At 44.4% G+C, this 15,421-nt stretch overlaps 1 protein-coding gene across 3 annotated transcripts in view; it reads left to right on the top strand.

Annotated features, from left to right (window-relative positions):
• Window positions 1–15,421, top strand: part of DIP2B (disco interacting protein 2 homolog B) — a 205,228-nt gene that overhangs the window by 185,319 nt on the left and 4,488 nt on the right. For all 3 annotated transcript variants that reach the window (XM_058558284.1, XM_058558283.1, XM_058558282.1), the window contains exons 29-37: window positions 2,156–2,265; window positions 2,753–2,883; window positions 4,762–4,930; window positions 5,747–5,917; window positions 6,961–7,022; window positions 7,908–7,965; window positions 10,108–10,182; window positions 11,690–11,867; window positions 13,900–14,023. In XM_058558284.1, the coding sequence (XP_058414267.1) occupies window positions 2,156–2,265; window positions 2,753–2,883; window positions 4,762–4,930; window positions 5,747–5,917; window positions 6,961–7,022; window positions 7,908–7,965; window positions 10,108–10,182; window positions 11,690–11,867; window positions 13,900–14,023 (1,078 nt within the window). The remainder of the gene's footprint in view (window positions 1–2,155; window positions 2,266–2,752; window positions 2,884–4,761; window positions 4,931–5,746; window positions 5,918–6,960; window positions 7,023–7,907; window positions 7,966–10,107; window positions 10,183–11,689; window positions 11,868–13,899; window positions 14,024–15,421) is intronic.

Raw genomic sequence — 15,421 nt, 5'->3', positions numbered from 1 at the left:
GTTCTAGTTTGAGCTTCAGTACTTGTTTTCTGTGTAACCTTGTCTGAGATTACCCTTTCCTAAAATACTACCGACCCTTGCCTGATTCTCATGTTTACTGAGAATATCAAATGCAATATACAGTCAGCCCTCTGTATGGCGAGTTCTGCATCCACGGATACTGAGGGCCGACGAAGAGACTTGAGCATCTGTGAATTTTGGTGTCCTCGGGCATCCTGGAACCAATCCCCTGTGGATACCGAGGGATGACTGTAATATGAAAGTACTTTGAAAACCATGAAGTCATGGATTTTAGATGATATGCATAGTAAAGAAGGGGGCAAAACCCAGGGCTCTCTGGAGAATGGTGGTGTAGGGCAGAGTGTGTGTTTTGGAGTCAGGCAGATGGGGTTTAAGTCCTGATACTCTGTTACTCTCTGAGTATCCCTACTACCTTGGGCAGAACTATCTATCCAATGGGGGGCTATAATAACTACTCCGTGGGGCTGTGAAGATTAAACAGCATAATGTAGAGCACCTCGCATGTAGTCATCGTCATAACGCCTTCTGTTGAGTCCTTACTGCCTGCCAGGCCTCTCACGTGCATTACGTAGTTTATCCTTACACCAGCCCTATTAGATAGCAGCTGTTTGTATCGTCATTTTACAGGTAGGAAAACTGAGGTGCAGGGAGGTTAAGTAAGCAGCAGAACTGAAATTCAAACCCAGTCAGTTTGGCTCCATTCCCAGCCTCTTAACCATTAATTTCCTCCCTCCCTGTTTTTGGTAAGTACAACACAGTATCCACCTCAGGAACATTTACATGGGTTTCAATGCAGGGATCACATGGATTTGTGGTTATTGTGTGCCAGATGCTAAACTGGATCTTTGCATTTGTTACTGAGGGACATAAGCACAGTCATGTATAATATATAACAGGTGGATTGTGCCAGTGTTAATGATGCAGGTACATCTACTGTGGTTATTGGACTCGATCACATTTCAGGAAGACCTGAAATGGGCTGTGATACAGACAGCAGGAAGGTTTCTTCAGGCACATGAGTGACCCTGCCCTACACAAAGGTGGCTTGAAGGTGATAAAGTCCTTAGTTTAACCAGAGATGGGCGCCCAGTGATACAGAGATTTAAAAGTCAGAGTCAGAGTTGTTTCTCGATCCAGAAAGCCAAAGGAGTCGTTGAAGAGGCATGGTTGGGCCAAAGACATCCTTGGTTTTGACATATTTATAAAGCAAATTTGGGGGGAAAGGAGAGATATATAAATAAATGAGCAAAAGAAAATAGGAATCCTGGGGGCTGGCCTGGTGGCGTAGTGGTTAAGTTTGCACGCTGCACTTCGGCGGCCTGGGGTTCGCACGTTTGGATCCCAGGCATGGACTTATGCACCACTCATCAAGCCGTGCTGTGATGGTGTCCCATATACAAAATGGAGGAAGATGGGCACAGATGTTAGCTCAGAGCCAATCTTTCTCAGCAAAAAGAGGAAGATTAGCAACAGATATTAGCTCATGGCCAATCTCCCTCACCAGAAAAAACAAAGAAGAAAATAATTCCTAACTCTAGATTATCATTCTCAAAAATCTGCCATGTTAACCTGGAGAAAAACAACTTTTAAAACAGTCCATGATTAATATAACATGTACTAGACTGTAAATAATGAACTCTAACTGGAAACCAGTATGATAACAGCAACTAAAACTTTTTGCGCATTTAGTCAGTTGTTTTCAAAGTGCTTTATCTGTATTAACTTTGCAATAATCTATGAGGGTAGCTATTCTTACCATTTTAGAGATCAGGAAACAGACGTATAGAGGTTAAATAACTCCAGGGTCACATTGCTGGTGAATGGCGGAGCTGGGATTTAACCACCACCAGTCTGCTTCCTTAGTCCGTGTTTTCCACTACTGTGTTGTAATACCCTCACTAACCTTCTAGTAATTATGTTTACCTGATGTAGATTTGCTTGCTTACACTGTCTAGTGGTGTCCCACCTCTAGGAGTGACATCCGAGCTGCTTGGTTAAATACGAGAAGCTTAAGCTTTAGCAGATCCCAGCAGCTAAATTTGGCCATAGCAGAGCCACAGAAAACCAGTTGAAGAGCAGTGATTTTCATGTTCCAACATGTGTGATTGACATCAGGTTTTTCTTTTCATTGCAGATGATTTACCCAGGAAAAGGTTACCTCAGCTGTATAAACCACCTACTCCTGAGATGTTGGCTTATCTTGATTTCAGTGTCTCCACAACTGGCATGCTTACAGGAGTGAAGGTAGAGTAGTCTGGACGTATTCACTCCCTCCCTGGATGCTGGTAAGGTGCCAGGTCTGCAGAAAATAGAGATGGCCGCTGCCCCAGGGACTTCAGATGTAGAGGCCAACTGGTTGTACCAGTGACCAGTAGGCGGAGGATCAAGGGTCCCTGCTATATTTAAATAAAAGCCTTGGCCCTTCCGGGGTAAGTTATCCCGAGGAATTTGTGTTATGCAGTGTTCTGAACCCAGCATAGAGGCGAACAGATAGTAAGAGTTACAGTTAAAGCCAGTATGAAATCACAGACTCATATTTTATAAAACTCAGAATTGACTGAGGAACAGAAATATGTTAAGTTAGACTTAGATTAAGCTTTTTGAAGCAATGAAAAATACACATCATGTTGAGGAGTTTGGGGGAATCAAAATTTCCCAAAACTATCATGAGAGCTGTTTTTCTGCCTGTGGGATGCCAGTTCCTTCCTGTTCCATGTTCCTCGCTTTCCAGATGTCCCACTCCGCGGTCAATGCTCTTTGTAGAGCCATCAAGCTCCAGTGTGAGTTATATTCTTCTCGGCAGATCGCCATCTGCCTTGACCCTTACTGTGGACTTGGCTTCGCACTCTGGTGTCTCTGCAGGTAGGAACGGAAAAGCAAAGAAGCAGAATGCATGGGGCTGTCTTTGGGGCTATAACCATCTCCTCCTTCCATTTGCTCCCTTTGGTAAAGTTTCAATAAAATGCTGATGTTTCCAGAATTTGTGTACCTAATGTATCTCTTATGTTTGTTTAGTTTTGTTTGTATTCTCTTTTTTTCTTTTCTGTTAGTTTTATGCCTCATACGAAAGGTCAGTGATCTTATTACCTGCTCTCTGCTCCATCCTGTAATCCTTATTTTAGAAGCAGAGCCAAGTAGAAGGATGATACTTGGGTAAAATATGTCATGCTTTGACAGCCAGAATGCACCCCCTAGGCTTGGCAGGAAGGAATATAATGAGGTGGGATGACAGCATGTGGCTGGCAAGTAGCACGTCTGTCCTGGCCAGATTGTTTCTCGTGGAATAGCAGGTCCCCACTCCTTCCACTCTCCGCCCAGGGAACCTTCTCTCAGACCTACGTCTGAGACATCGGTGGATATCTCCATGAATGCTTCACAGTTGTCTGCAACTCAACATCCTCCTTCTGTGTCCCCATCCTTGTTGGAATGGAATCGTCCACCCTGGGGCCCAAACTAGGAACTTGGGCATTATCTTCAACTTCTATATCTTTAGGTCTCGCATCCAATTAAATGTCATGTCCTCTGGCTCAATCATTCCCAAATCTATCTATACATAAGAATCATCTAGGGGTCTTTAAAAAAAAAATTAGTAGGCCTACCCACACGAACTACCTTAGATCTCCAAAGGTGGAGACCACAACTGCAGTATTTTTTTGTGTGTGTGAGGAAGACCAGCCCTAAGCTAACATCCAATGCCAAGCCTCCTCTTTTTTGCTGAGGAAGACTGGCCCGGGGCTAACATCCGTGCCCATCTTCCTCTACTTTATATGGGATGCCACCACAGCATGGCTTGCCAAGCAGTGCGTCACTGCGCGCCCGGGATCGGAACTGGCGAACCCTGGGCCGCCGCAGTGGAGCGTGCGCACTTAACTGCTTGCACCACCGGGCTGGCCCCCTCCAGTATTTTTTAAATACAGGATTCTTAGGCTCCTGATGATTCTAATCGATACTCACATTTAGAAAGTTGAGGATTTATGGCTATAGATTATACATACGATATGTGACTCTGCCATTCCTTCCTTTTTATTCTGGCTGCACTGTCGGGGTTCAAGCCCTCATCAGCCCTCACCTGGACTATTGCAGCCTCTCCTAACTGTCTCTTAGCCTTCAGTGTCTCGGATCACTCCTCCATGTTGCTAGTTTTGCCCCAACTTAAAGCTGCGACATCTGTCTGCTGGGTAGAGTCTAAACTCCTTCTTACGATAGTTAAGCCTTTCCACGGTTTGGTCCCAACCCTTCTGGCCTCACTTCCCACCACGTTCTGTGTATCCTGTGCTGCAGTATTTCACACTGGGGTACTATTTCTGACGACCTTAAACATGCCGTGCACTTTTATACCTCCATGCCTTTGCATATGCTGTTCCTCTGCCTAGAATGCTCTCATCACCATCCCCACTTCCACCAGCCACTGCAAATTCCAGCTCATTCTTCAAGCCCCTGCTCAAGTGACGCCTACTCAGTGAAACAGCTCCGCCCCAGCTTCCCCAGTTTGAATGGCTTACTCTTTATTCTGTGATCTCATTGTCCTTTATGCACGTCAGTTACCACAGCCTGCTTTGTTTTATAGTTACTGTCTTGTGAGTTGCATAGGAACAAGGCTGATTCTTAGACCTTTATATCTAATATGGCCCTACGCTGTCCTTCGTGCTCAGTAAATATTTGTTGAATTGATGGTTTTCTAAAACGTCAAGATATCCAGGATGAGTTGATAATATCAATTCCTGCCTTTCTTCCTTGCAGTGTCTATTCAGGTCACCAGTCCATCTTAATTCCTCCTATGGAGTTAGAAAACAACCTTTTCCTCTGGCTCTCCACCGTCAACCAGTACAAAATAAGGGATACTTTCTGCTCCTATTCAGTGATGGAGCTCTGCACCAAAGGGCTTGGAAACCAAGTGGAGGTGCTGAAGGTAAGAAGCTACCATGAGGAGCCGGCCCTGAGCTTTTACAGAAAGAGGCCCGGCCTGGTGGTATCCACGGAGGGTTGACAGACATATCTGCCTGCTTTTTTCTAGCCTGTCAGACAGGTGTTTTGCCTCAGGAAGTTTCTCTCTTCCACATTCTAATTTCCTGCACTCTTGCAGTGTTGAATCTGAGTCTTAACTTTGTGGAGAAGAAGGTGAGACTGTTGCAGAGGCTGAATGAAAATGACTTCATGTGAAGATGAAAGGGAACTGTGACCTCCAATAGCATTTTTCCAATAGAATTTGCAACCTCAGAATGTTAGAGATTGAGGCCTGCCCCAGAGATTAGGGCAGCCCGTTCATGTGTATTCAGTGATCGTATGTCTAACTGGCATATGAGAGAGTCAGAAAACCCCAAATTTTCTTTAATCGAGAAATATAACCTTAGAAGGAAAAAACGAGACAAGAGATTCAATCTCCAGGGAGGTAGAGTCCTTTTTTCTTGGTCCCATCTGTCCATTTTGAAATAGGGAGAAATCTAAGGTACAGAAAAGGGGAGGGATAAAAATGGATTGCTGAAGAACCTAAGATGTTCAGGTGAAAGAGGAAGGAAACAGAGAATGAGCAGACTTACCATTGGGTAATGATTTTAGTGGAATGCCTTGGCATTTTCTGAAAACTTTTGTCTTTTCTCTGGGAGTCCGAGGTGAGAATACACAGTTCCTTGGTTTTTCCTGATCAGAAAGGTAGAGCAGTGGCCCTACCTCTTCAGTTCTTTTTGTGATCTCACTAACTTCAGCTCCCGTGCCTCGTGTCTTACAGACCAGGGGAATCAACCTCTCTTGCATCCGGACATGTGTGGTGGTGGCTGAGGAGCGGCCCCGTATCGCCCTCCAACAGTCCTTCTCCAAGCTCTTTAAAGACATCGGTCTGTCCCCTCGGGCTGTCAGCACCACTTTTGGATCAAGAGTCAATGTAGCGATATGTTTACAGGTGACTATCATGATATCTTGGTAACAAATGGAGGAGGAGTGCGTGGTGCTCCGGAGCAGAGGCTGCGAAGCCAGGCTGCCTGGCCTGAGCCACAGTTCCACCTACTGGCTGTGGGACTGTGGGCTTTTTATTTGGACTTGCTGTGCCTCATTTGCTCATCTGTAAGGTGAAGATAATAGTATCGTCCTTCACAGGGTCATTCTGTAGAACCACTGAGTTACTAGGTACCACGCTCTGGGAGCCATGCCCGGCAGTTGACACCAGTGTAAATGTTTACTCTTAGTAGTAGTTTTACGGTCCGTGATGATGAATCAAGAAGATTTCTGAGTCCTATTAGAATTTTATTTATATCTTACCTTCTGTTTTTCTGTCTCCTCCATATTTTACAACTGTTTTTTGCAAAGGAAGCACAAATAAGCCTGCATTCTTTTTCTCCAGCCAGATGGCAAGTTTGCCATGTTATTCTTGGTGGGTAAATAACAAAAAAGGGACTGAAATAACAGAAAAGAACTGAGTCTGATTTTATGTAGCTTGAAGGCTAAGGTAAATACAGGCATGGCCGAGAGTGGGAGTGAAAGAAGGCGGCACACGTGGGGCTACTCGCAGGGCTTCTGTGACCATGGTCAAGGGCCTTTCAATCAGCATAATGATGCTTTACCCTTAGAGCCCATCATGGGCCCCTTGCTGTCCGCTTGGGCCAGTGCTGGTTTTGAAAGTCCCGTAGAGGCTGGCCTTTGAGGCTTTGAATCCTGGGATGAGGACCCTCCTCAGCCTGGTAACCTTTCAGTGCTGCGTAGGCCCCTGGCCCACCCTCCCGAGGCAGGAAAGGACAGAAACATGAGGAGAGAGCCAGCCCGTGGGCCTTTCAGGTGTTGACTGCAGCCCTGCCTCATCTGGTTGAAGAGAGGGTGAGCTTTCCAAATAGAGGTTGGGTTTTTCATGTATATGGCTAAATTTCTATTTCTTGATTTGAAAATGTAAAATATGGAAATATAATTCATTTACATTTTAAATAAACAATGCATTGATTTATTTTTCTTTAGGGAACCTCAGGGCCTGATCCAACTACTGTGTATGTAGATCTGAAATCATTAAGACATGACAGGTACAGTAGATTTATTATGCTCATTCCCTATTAGAGTTTGGAAGCATAAGAAGTTCTGAGCCTTGAGAAAGCCAGCGCTCTCTCTCATCTCCTGGGGAGGGATGGGAAGAGGGAAGGAATTCGTTTTCATTATTAGTAGCTGATAAGATTTACATTTATAAGAAAAAAGCTTTAATTCTCACAGTAGCTGCATTGTTCTTTAATATTAAAATGTAACGCTTAGTTCCTGCCTGTGTAAAAGTATTTTGTGACATTTGATATAAATTAAACTAAAGTGGATAGACTCTTTCCTGTGGGAGTTTAAAAATAAAAGGTGGGACAGACAAGATAAATGAGGCCGAGGACGGTTTTTGAAATAATACTTTATCTGAACCCCAGGAGTAACAGCCTTCCTCCTCATCAGCCTACAAGGAAATTTTAGCTGTGTGGCAAGTGAGCACCTGGCCTGAGGTCTCTGGGGCCTCTTCCCAGGTCCCGCTGACTTTGGCTGTGCTTGCTGCTGTGCCCGGGGCCCTGACCCAGCCTGCGCAAGTAGAGCATCTCTCTAGTGCAGAGGGTCCAGCCTGGGGAGATTTTGCCCTCCAGAGGACCTTTGACAAGTCTAGAGACATTTTTGGTTGTCACAAAACGGGGTTGCTACTGACATCTAGTGGGTAGAGGCCTGGGATGTTGCTAAACATCCTACAATGCAGGACCGCCCCCTCACAAAAAATTACAACAAAACATTATCTGACCCAAAATGTAGGTAATGCTGAGTTCAAGAAACACTGCTGTAGCGTGAGGAGAGACAAGTTAGAGGTCTTGGGAAGGCATACATAGCTGTGGTAGACATGGTGCAATCGTTTTTTAAAAGGCTTATGTATAGTAAATATTGTTCTTCTGCAGGGTTCGTCTTGTGGAACGGGGTGCCCCCCAGAGTTTGCTCCTCTCAGAGTCTGGAAAGGTAATTCGTTCTGTTAACCATTGGGAAGGTAGTCTCTGTGGAGAAGTGGTTCATTCAGGTTCTTTGGAAACCTGAAGCCATATAATATATTGGTACCCAGGGCAAGACTTAATTGAAATCTGGAGATAATTCAACAATTTCAGCTTAGCCAGTACTTTCAAATTCATATGGGTACATAGACAAGAAAATGCTAGATTTGAACTTTCTTAATTTCCATAGATTTTTAAAAAATCCAATTGATGTGTTATTCTTATTTGACAAAGCAGCAAAATTCAACGTTCTTATATTCAAGGTGGAGAGATGAGCAACACTTGAAAAGAGCCAATTCTATGTTTATAAATGTTACAAGGAGAAGAAGAGAGTGGCAGGTGGAGGATGTGGTTTACATGTGGGAAGATGTACGCCACATGTTGAAAGTTCAAAGAGAAATCAAAATGGGGAAGTGATTAAGATATTTGAGAGTTATTGTCTGTGGGGATAAGATTTCTTAGATTAGAATGAGGCTTTAAAACGTTGAAGGAAAGATTTAGTTATTGTCCTAGTCTATTCAGGCTGCTGTAACAGAATATTGTAGACCAGGTGGCTTATAAACTACAGAAACATTTCTCACAGTTCTGGAGGCTGGGAAGTCCAAGGTCAAGGTGCCAGCAGATTCTGGTGGGGGATTTCTGGTTCACAGATGGCTTATCACTGTGTCCTCTCATGGCCAAAGGGGCAAGGGAGATCTCTGGGCCCCTTTTCTAAGAGCATTCATCCCAATCATGAGGGCTCTGCCCTCGTGACCTAATCACCTCTCAAAGGCCCCGCCTCCTAAAACCGGTTGTCACATTGGGCATTAGGTTTCAACATATGAATTTTAGGGGGGACCCAACATTCAGTCTATAGCAGTTTTGAACAATTTACTAAGAGTGATGGAACATCAGCTAAGCTATCAAGTTTCTCATCCTTTTGAAGAGATAGTGATGATGCTTCAGAATCCCTTCTAGTAATTCTGAAAGGCAGAGGAGAAAATTGGGAAGGAAGAAAGGGATCCTGGGGCCGGCCCGGTGGCCTAGTGGTTAAGTGCGCACACTCCATTGCTGGTGGCCTGGGTTCAGATCCTGGGCACCCACTGACGCACCACTTGTCAGTCCATGCTGTGCGGCATCCCATATAAAGTGGAGGAAGATGGGCACAGATGTTAGCCCAGGGCCAGTCTTCCTCAGCAAAAAGAGGAGGATTGGCATGGATGTTAGCTCGGGGCTGATCTTCCTCACAAAAAAGTAAAAGGGGGGGATCCTGCTTAATGTGTCCAGTGGCAGATTACCCCCCTGGGGAGTTTACTCCAATTTCACTTTCCGTTTACACTCTTCACAGTGGACTTGGGTTGATCTTCTTCTGCCTCAGCTAGCAGCTGGGCCTCTCAGGAGCTTGGCGCAGTGCCTGGCCCAGACTAGCGGGAATGGCCTTTTCTCTTCTTTCTTTGAGATTTTATATGTATGTGCCTAGGTAATTGCTGTAGGGCTTCTCAAGTAACTGCATGCTCTAGAAACCCAAGATAAAAGCAAGGTTTAAGGGACAGAATACTGGTAACCAGAGGCCCTGAGCCATTCTCTCAGCCAGCACCTGTTTTTCCCTTTTTCCTCCTGAGGGAGCTCTCAGGCACGTACATCTTGCATGATCCCGGAGACATGGATGTCTTCTGTTCTCCTGCAAAGCTGCCTCCGTCCTCTCTTACTCTTCAAGCTCCTCTCACTCTAGCACTGGCTGTGGACTGGGGCCGAGTCTCTCAGGCTGTCCCTCCCTGCTGCCCTTTTGGCTGTCAGCTTTACTGCCATCACTCCAGTGAGCAAGACAAATTGTGCAGGAGGGCAGTTACATGGTTAAGTTATTCTACAGGTTCTTTCCATCATGGTTCTGGTCTGCAGTTTCTCATCCTTTGAAGAGATCGTAGACTGGTTGGTTCCCTGGTCTATTTTTGAGGATGAATCTTATACCTCTGGTCTTCACTGAGGACAGTCCAGTGAGCGCCCTCAGTTAGCTCCTGCCCTGTGCGCACTGACGTACCTCATAGGGGTGGGGAGGGCAAGGAACTGCATTTCCTAGAGGTCGTTAGATTTCATTGAACCCAGTCTTTCTTTGTGCTTTCTCTCTGATTCTTAGATTTTACCTGGAGTGAAAGTGGTTATTGTTAATCCCGAGACCAAAGGGCCTGTTGGAGACTCTCACCTTGGAGAGGTACGTACCATTTTCACCTTGGCTCTGAAGAATCAGTAGTAAAAGACTTTAGGGCTCACATTCTAGACTTCAGGGAAACTGTGGATTTAGTTTTTCCCCCATTGTGAATTTTCATCTTCTAAAAGAGTTTCAGTCTTTCTCTGTAAGGCTTGAGACTGAAATAGACAGAAGGGCGAGATGGAGACCAGGATCAAGAGGAGATTTAGGCACCCAAACTAGAACTAGTCCTAGATTTGTCCACTGACGTTCCCTTAGCTGAGAAGGAAAATGGACAAATCCAACCTGTTCCCACCTATTGAGTGGTGGAACTGAAAGGAGCCACAAATATAAATTTCTTTAAATTCATGCAAGTTTTATAGTCTATTCCAAAATGTATACATTTTTGTATTAGTATAAAAATATTTTAAGACACTTAACTTTTCTTCCCCCAGATCTTTGAGGGACACTGCTCTTTCATCCTGTAGCTTACAGGTGCAGGGGCCAGCTGACCTGGCCTCTGCCAGTTACCAACTTCTCAATATTGGGCAAGTTCCTGAATCTCTCTGGGCCTCAGTTTCCTCATCCATAATAGTAATTGCAACTACCTCACCTACCTAGTAGAATTGTGTGACAATCAACTGCATTAATACCTGTTATCTGTAATGTACATGGAACAATGCCTGTCACATGAGTTCTCAATAAATACTAGTGTTATTACCATTGTTTCAGATACCCTGTAGTGTTTTCCTGAGGGCTTTATACCTTAGTTTCAGAAGCACAGAAATGACCCCTTGGTGCAGAAGAGGCTGAGAAATGAGCCAGGGAGGCAGTGTAGCATGGTGGTTAAGAGCATGACCTCTGCAGTCACACAGGCTTGGATGTGGGTCTCCTAGTTTCTGTCTCTAGGGCCAGTTACTTAACTCCTTGTTTTTGCATCTATAAAATGGGAATAACAATAGTGCAAACTATACATAAATTTTAGAATCAGTTTGTCAATTTCTACGAAAAAGGAAATCTACTAGGATTTTAATTGGGATTACATGTATCAACTTGGGACAAATTACATGTTTACGATACTGAGTTTTCTAATTCATGAACATTGTATATCTTTCCTTTTAATTTGGTTTTTAAAAATCTCTCTCAGTTTTCTAAGTAGAGGTCTTGAATATCTTTGGTCAAATGTATTTTTAGGTATCTGATGATTTTACTCTCTTGTCATATTTATTTTCTAATTTTTGTCACTGTAATATAGAAATAAAGTTGATTTTTGCATATTGAAAAAAAACAATAGTACAAACTATATTGTTGTGTCATATATGTCAGGATTGATGGAGATAAGGCATTTAAAGTCTTACCTCACTGTTCAGCAGATATAAACACTTGATAAATGTCAGCTGCCTTTATTGTTCATTTGTGGTGGTGGTGTTAACATAAAAATGAGATTAAAAAAACCAAATAATCAGTCCCAAGAGAATTGAACTGATAAAGTTCAATGTTCCTGGTGAAATGTGACCTTTTCTTATTGTAGATTTGGGTGAACAGTCCCCATACGGCCAGTGGCTATTACACCATCTACGACAGTGAGACTCTTCAAGCTGATCATTTCAACACTCGCCTCAGCTTTGGGGATGCTGCTCATACGCTCTGGGCTCGGACAGGATACCTTGGTTTTGTCCGCCGGACTGAGCTCACAGCAGCCACTGGAGGTATCTTCCCCAGCAGCCTTTCCCCCTTCGTCCCGCTTTGCGTTTCGGCCAGTAGCACTGTCTGGCCTTCCTCAGCCTACCTTTGCATTGTGGAGTTTGTGTATTTAATTATTCTCTTCAACAACTCTTGAACCCAGACATGAATTTATATTCATTCAAAGTAAGACTTTGCCCCATGGAGAGAACCTAGGAAGTAAGCTCCCAGGGCACCACGTCAGCATCCCTGGCCTGTGGGTTAGCACGGCCGGGCAGTCATAGAGGTGGCCTGATGATGAGTAAACGCTCCTGCCAGAACACAGACTCTCAGCCCCTGTGGGCTTATTCAGTCAGCCTGAATAAGCCCCTGGGACAGGTATTTCATCCTTTAGCTCTTCCTCTCCTGCACGCCATTTTGGGAGCAGGAGGAACCACCCTATTCCCTGAGAGGGGGACTCGGTGCAGAGGAGCAGTCTTGCTGAAGCACTCCATCCCTTTGGCATCTCATATTGGATCAGGCTGCTTCTTGGCAAGACTCTGGTGTCAGCATTCCCCCTGGTCATCCTCTGCCCAGATGACTGTCATGGCTTCACTGCTATGTGCTTTTAATCTTTCTTCCTGATGGCATTAATAGCCATTTAAAAATACCCAACACTAGCTGTATCGTACACTTCAAGAACTGATACAAATAACTCACTGGCCTTTAAAGGCCTGAATCAGGCCAGGTCATTTCTCCTTAGCTCCTTGCATCTGTTCCATACCGACCAGCGTCCATAGTTTCTCCATATTTCATGGGGAGGCAGGATAACATACTGGAGAAGGAGGAGGCATCCCTTCTTCTCCAGGTGCCCTGGTTTTGAAGCCTGCCTCCGCCATTTGCTCTGTGACCTTGAGCAATCACTGAACCTCTCAGTTTCCTACCTGGAAAATGGGAGTGATAATGTTTCCTGCCTCGTGGCAATAATGTGAGATTAAATGACATGATGCATTTAGGTGCCTAGAATGGTGCCTGCACATAGAAAGCACTCACTCGTTGTTACCTACTGTGTTTCTGTTGTCATTTTGGTCATTTCAGTCTTTATGAGCTCTTCTTGTATGATGCGAGCTCTGCTGGACCTCCTCATCCTTCTCTCTCCAAAAGCTTCTGGCACTTTATTTTGCTAAATTTTTCAGAAATCTATCTTTTCCTGAAAATACTGTATTCAGTAGACCTAGCAAAATCATCTCTCTTCTTCAAAATGCAGTATCTAGATAGACATAAACCATGTAGTCTTATATATACAGTGTGTGCATAAAATCTTTAAAAAAAAAAATGAATGACATTTCTGCCATGTCCTAGCTGGATTACAAGCCTATTAATAACCTGGACCTGTCTCTCCGTATTCTGTAATCCTACTCCTTATATCTGTATTCCTTGAAGATGTCTAGAAACAATGACACATGTTCATTTGTTCTCCGTCTCAAATCCCCGCTTCCGTCCCCTCCCCCAGCCTTCTTCTCGCTAATTCTTATTTATCCTTAAGAGCTCAGCCTGGCTTCAGCTTTTCCAGGAGCCTTCCCTGAACCCTGAGCTGAGCTCGGGGGTGTCTTCTGCTCTCCTCGCACCTCGTGCACACTCCTGTCATTGGCCCACCGCGTTATGATGGAACACCTGTTTGTGTGTCTGTCTCCCCCACTGGACAGTAAGTATCTTCGGAGCAGGAATTGTGCTTTCTCATCTTTGCCTCCCAAGCACTTGGCACAATCCTGGCACAGAGTAGTAATAATAATGATAATAGCTCACGTTTTAGCATTTACAGTGTACCGGGCATCATATTAACTCCATTATGTGGATTATCTCATTTAATCCTCACAGCAGCCATTTGTTGTTATCCTTGTCTCACAGAGGGGGACGCAGGACTTGGAAACTTAAGTAATTTCCCCAAAGTTACACAGCCGTTGAGTGGTGGAGCCAGGGGACATGGCAGGCAGTCTGAACCCTGTGCTCTTAACTCCAACACTGTATTGAACTCAGTATGTGTGTGATGGACCAAATTTCTCTTTTCCTTTCTGTCAGAGCGTCATGATGCATTATATGTGGTGGGAGCTCTGGATGAAACGCTGGAACTGAGAGGACTACGATACCACCCGATCGATATTGAGACCTCAGTGTCTCGGATCCACAGGAGCATTGCTGAATGGTAAATTTCCCCTCCCAGAACAGGCTGCCCGCCTCAGTTGTAGTATCAGTTAACGTTGATCTAAGTAGTCAGCCATCTGTACCAGATACCTCCTACAGACATAGAACTCCACGGGGAGTAAGAAAATAAACAGATTGATTCTTGCTTGGTGTGCCGTCTGCTGTGGCAGACAAGGCTCTGAGGAACTAGTATGGAGCTGAGTCCTTATTAATGATAGACTCTCACCATTGGAAGGGACCTAGCTGATCATCTGCGTCTAGAAGTCGGTGTAGTATGGTGGAAAGAACCATGACTTTAAGTCAAAAGACCCAGCTTAAAGGCCTAGCTTTCCTACGTTGGCTGCTTCCCTCGTCTGTAAAATACTGCCTCTGCCACTTGCTGATTGTTGAGGATCAAATGAGAATGTGGTTGTCAACTGTTAAATGGTAAGCAGATGAAAAGGATCATTATTATTATCTCATCTAATTTCCCTCTCAATGCAGGCATTCCCCCTACATTATCCCTGATAAAGAATCATCCAACCTCATATTGACTTAAAATTCCTTTTAATTAAAACTCTGTAGTTTTTTCCTATTGGCTTATCCTGGACTCTTGACAATACAGAATCCATCCAGTTTCTTCCCTACATATTTAAGTCAATGTGTCCTTCCTCATTTTTTTTCCATGCTAAATAGCCACAGTTCTTTTAATGGTTGCTCATGCTTTCCAGATGCTTCTTTGTCTAAAGACGTTCTCACTGTGGTCAGAGTCTCTCCCCGGACGTGAGCAATGCCCATGCCCAATAATACAGAGTGCCATGGCTACCCTCTAATTTTAGACATTCGACTTTTCATGCAACCAAATATTGTATATTTTTCTTTAATGATTGGACTCTGTTAAAGCAGTTTAACACTGCATAGCACAAGTCAGGTCATACCTTTTAACCCAGTGATCCCACTCACTCTCTACCTTATGGCACTTTTATGGCACAATAGCAGAGACACTTATGTGGAACACTAAGGTCAGATATGGCCAGGCCAACTCCCTTCCTGATGGATTTAAGAATATTATCTTAGTCAAAGCTCTTATGTTGCAAATAACAGAAGCTCTCTTCAAAAAAACTTAAGCAGGGCCGGCCCCATGGCATAGCAGTTAAGTGCACGTGCTCCGCTGCTGGCGGCCCAGGTTCGGATCCTGGGCGCGCACCAATGCACCGCTTATCAGGCCATGTTGTGGCGGTGTCCCACATAAAGTGGTGGAAGATCGGCACGGATGTTAGCTCAGGGCCAGTCTTCCTCAGCAAAAAGAGGAGGATTGGCTTGGATGTTAGCTCAGGGCTGATATTCCTCATAAAAAAAAGAAAGAAACTTAAGCAATAAAGAGTTAATGGAAAGAATACCTGGCTCTCTCAGAGGTTCC

Source organism: Diceros bicornis, chromosome 17 (genome assembly GCF_020826845.1).
Source record: "Diceros bicornis minor isolate mBicDic1 chromosome 17, mDicBic1.mat.cur, whole genome shotgun sequence".
Classification (NCBI taxonomy): Eukaryota; Metazoa; Chordata; class Mammalia; order Perissodactyla; family Rhinocerotidae; genus Diceros; species Diceros bicornis.
Note: the sequence above shows the minus strand (reverse complement) of the source record. Positions and strands in the feature narration are given on the sequence as shown.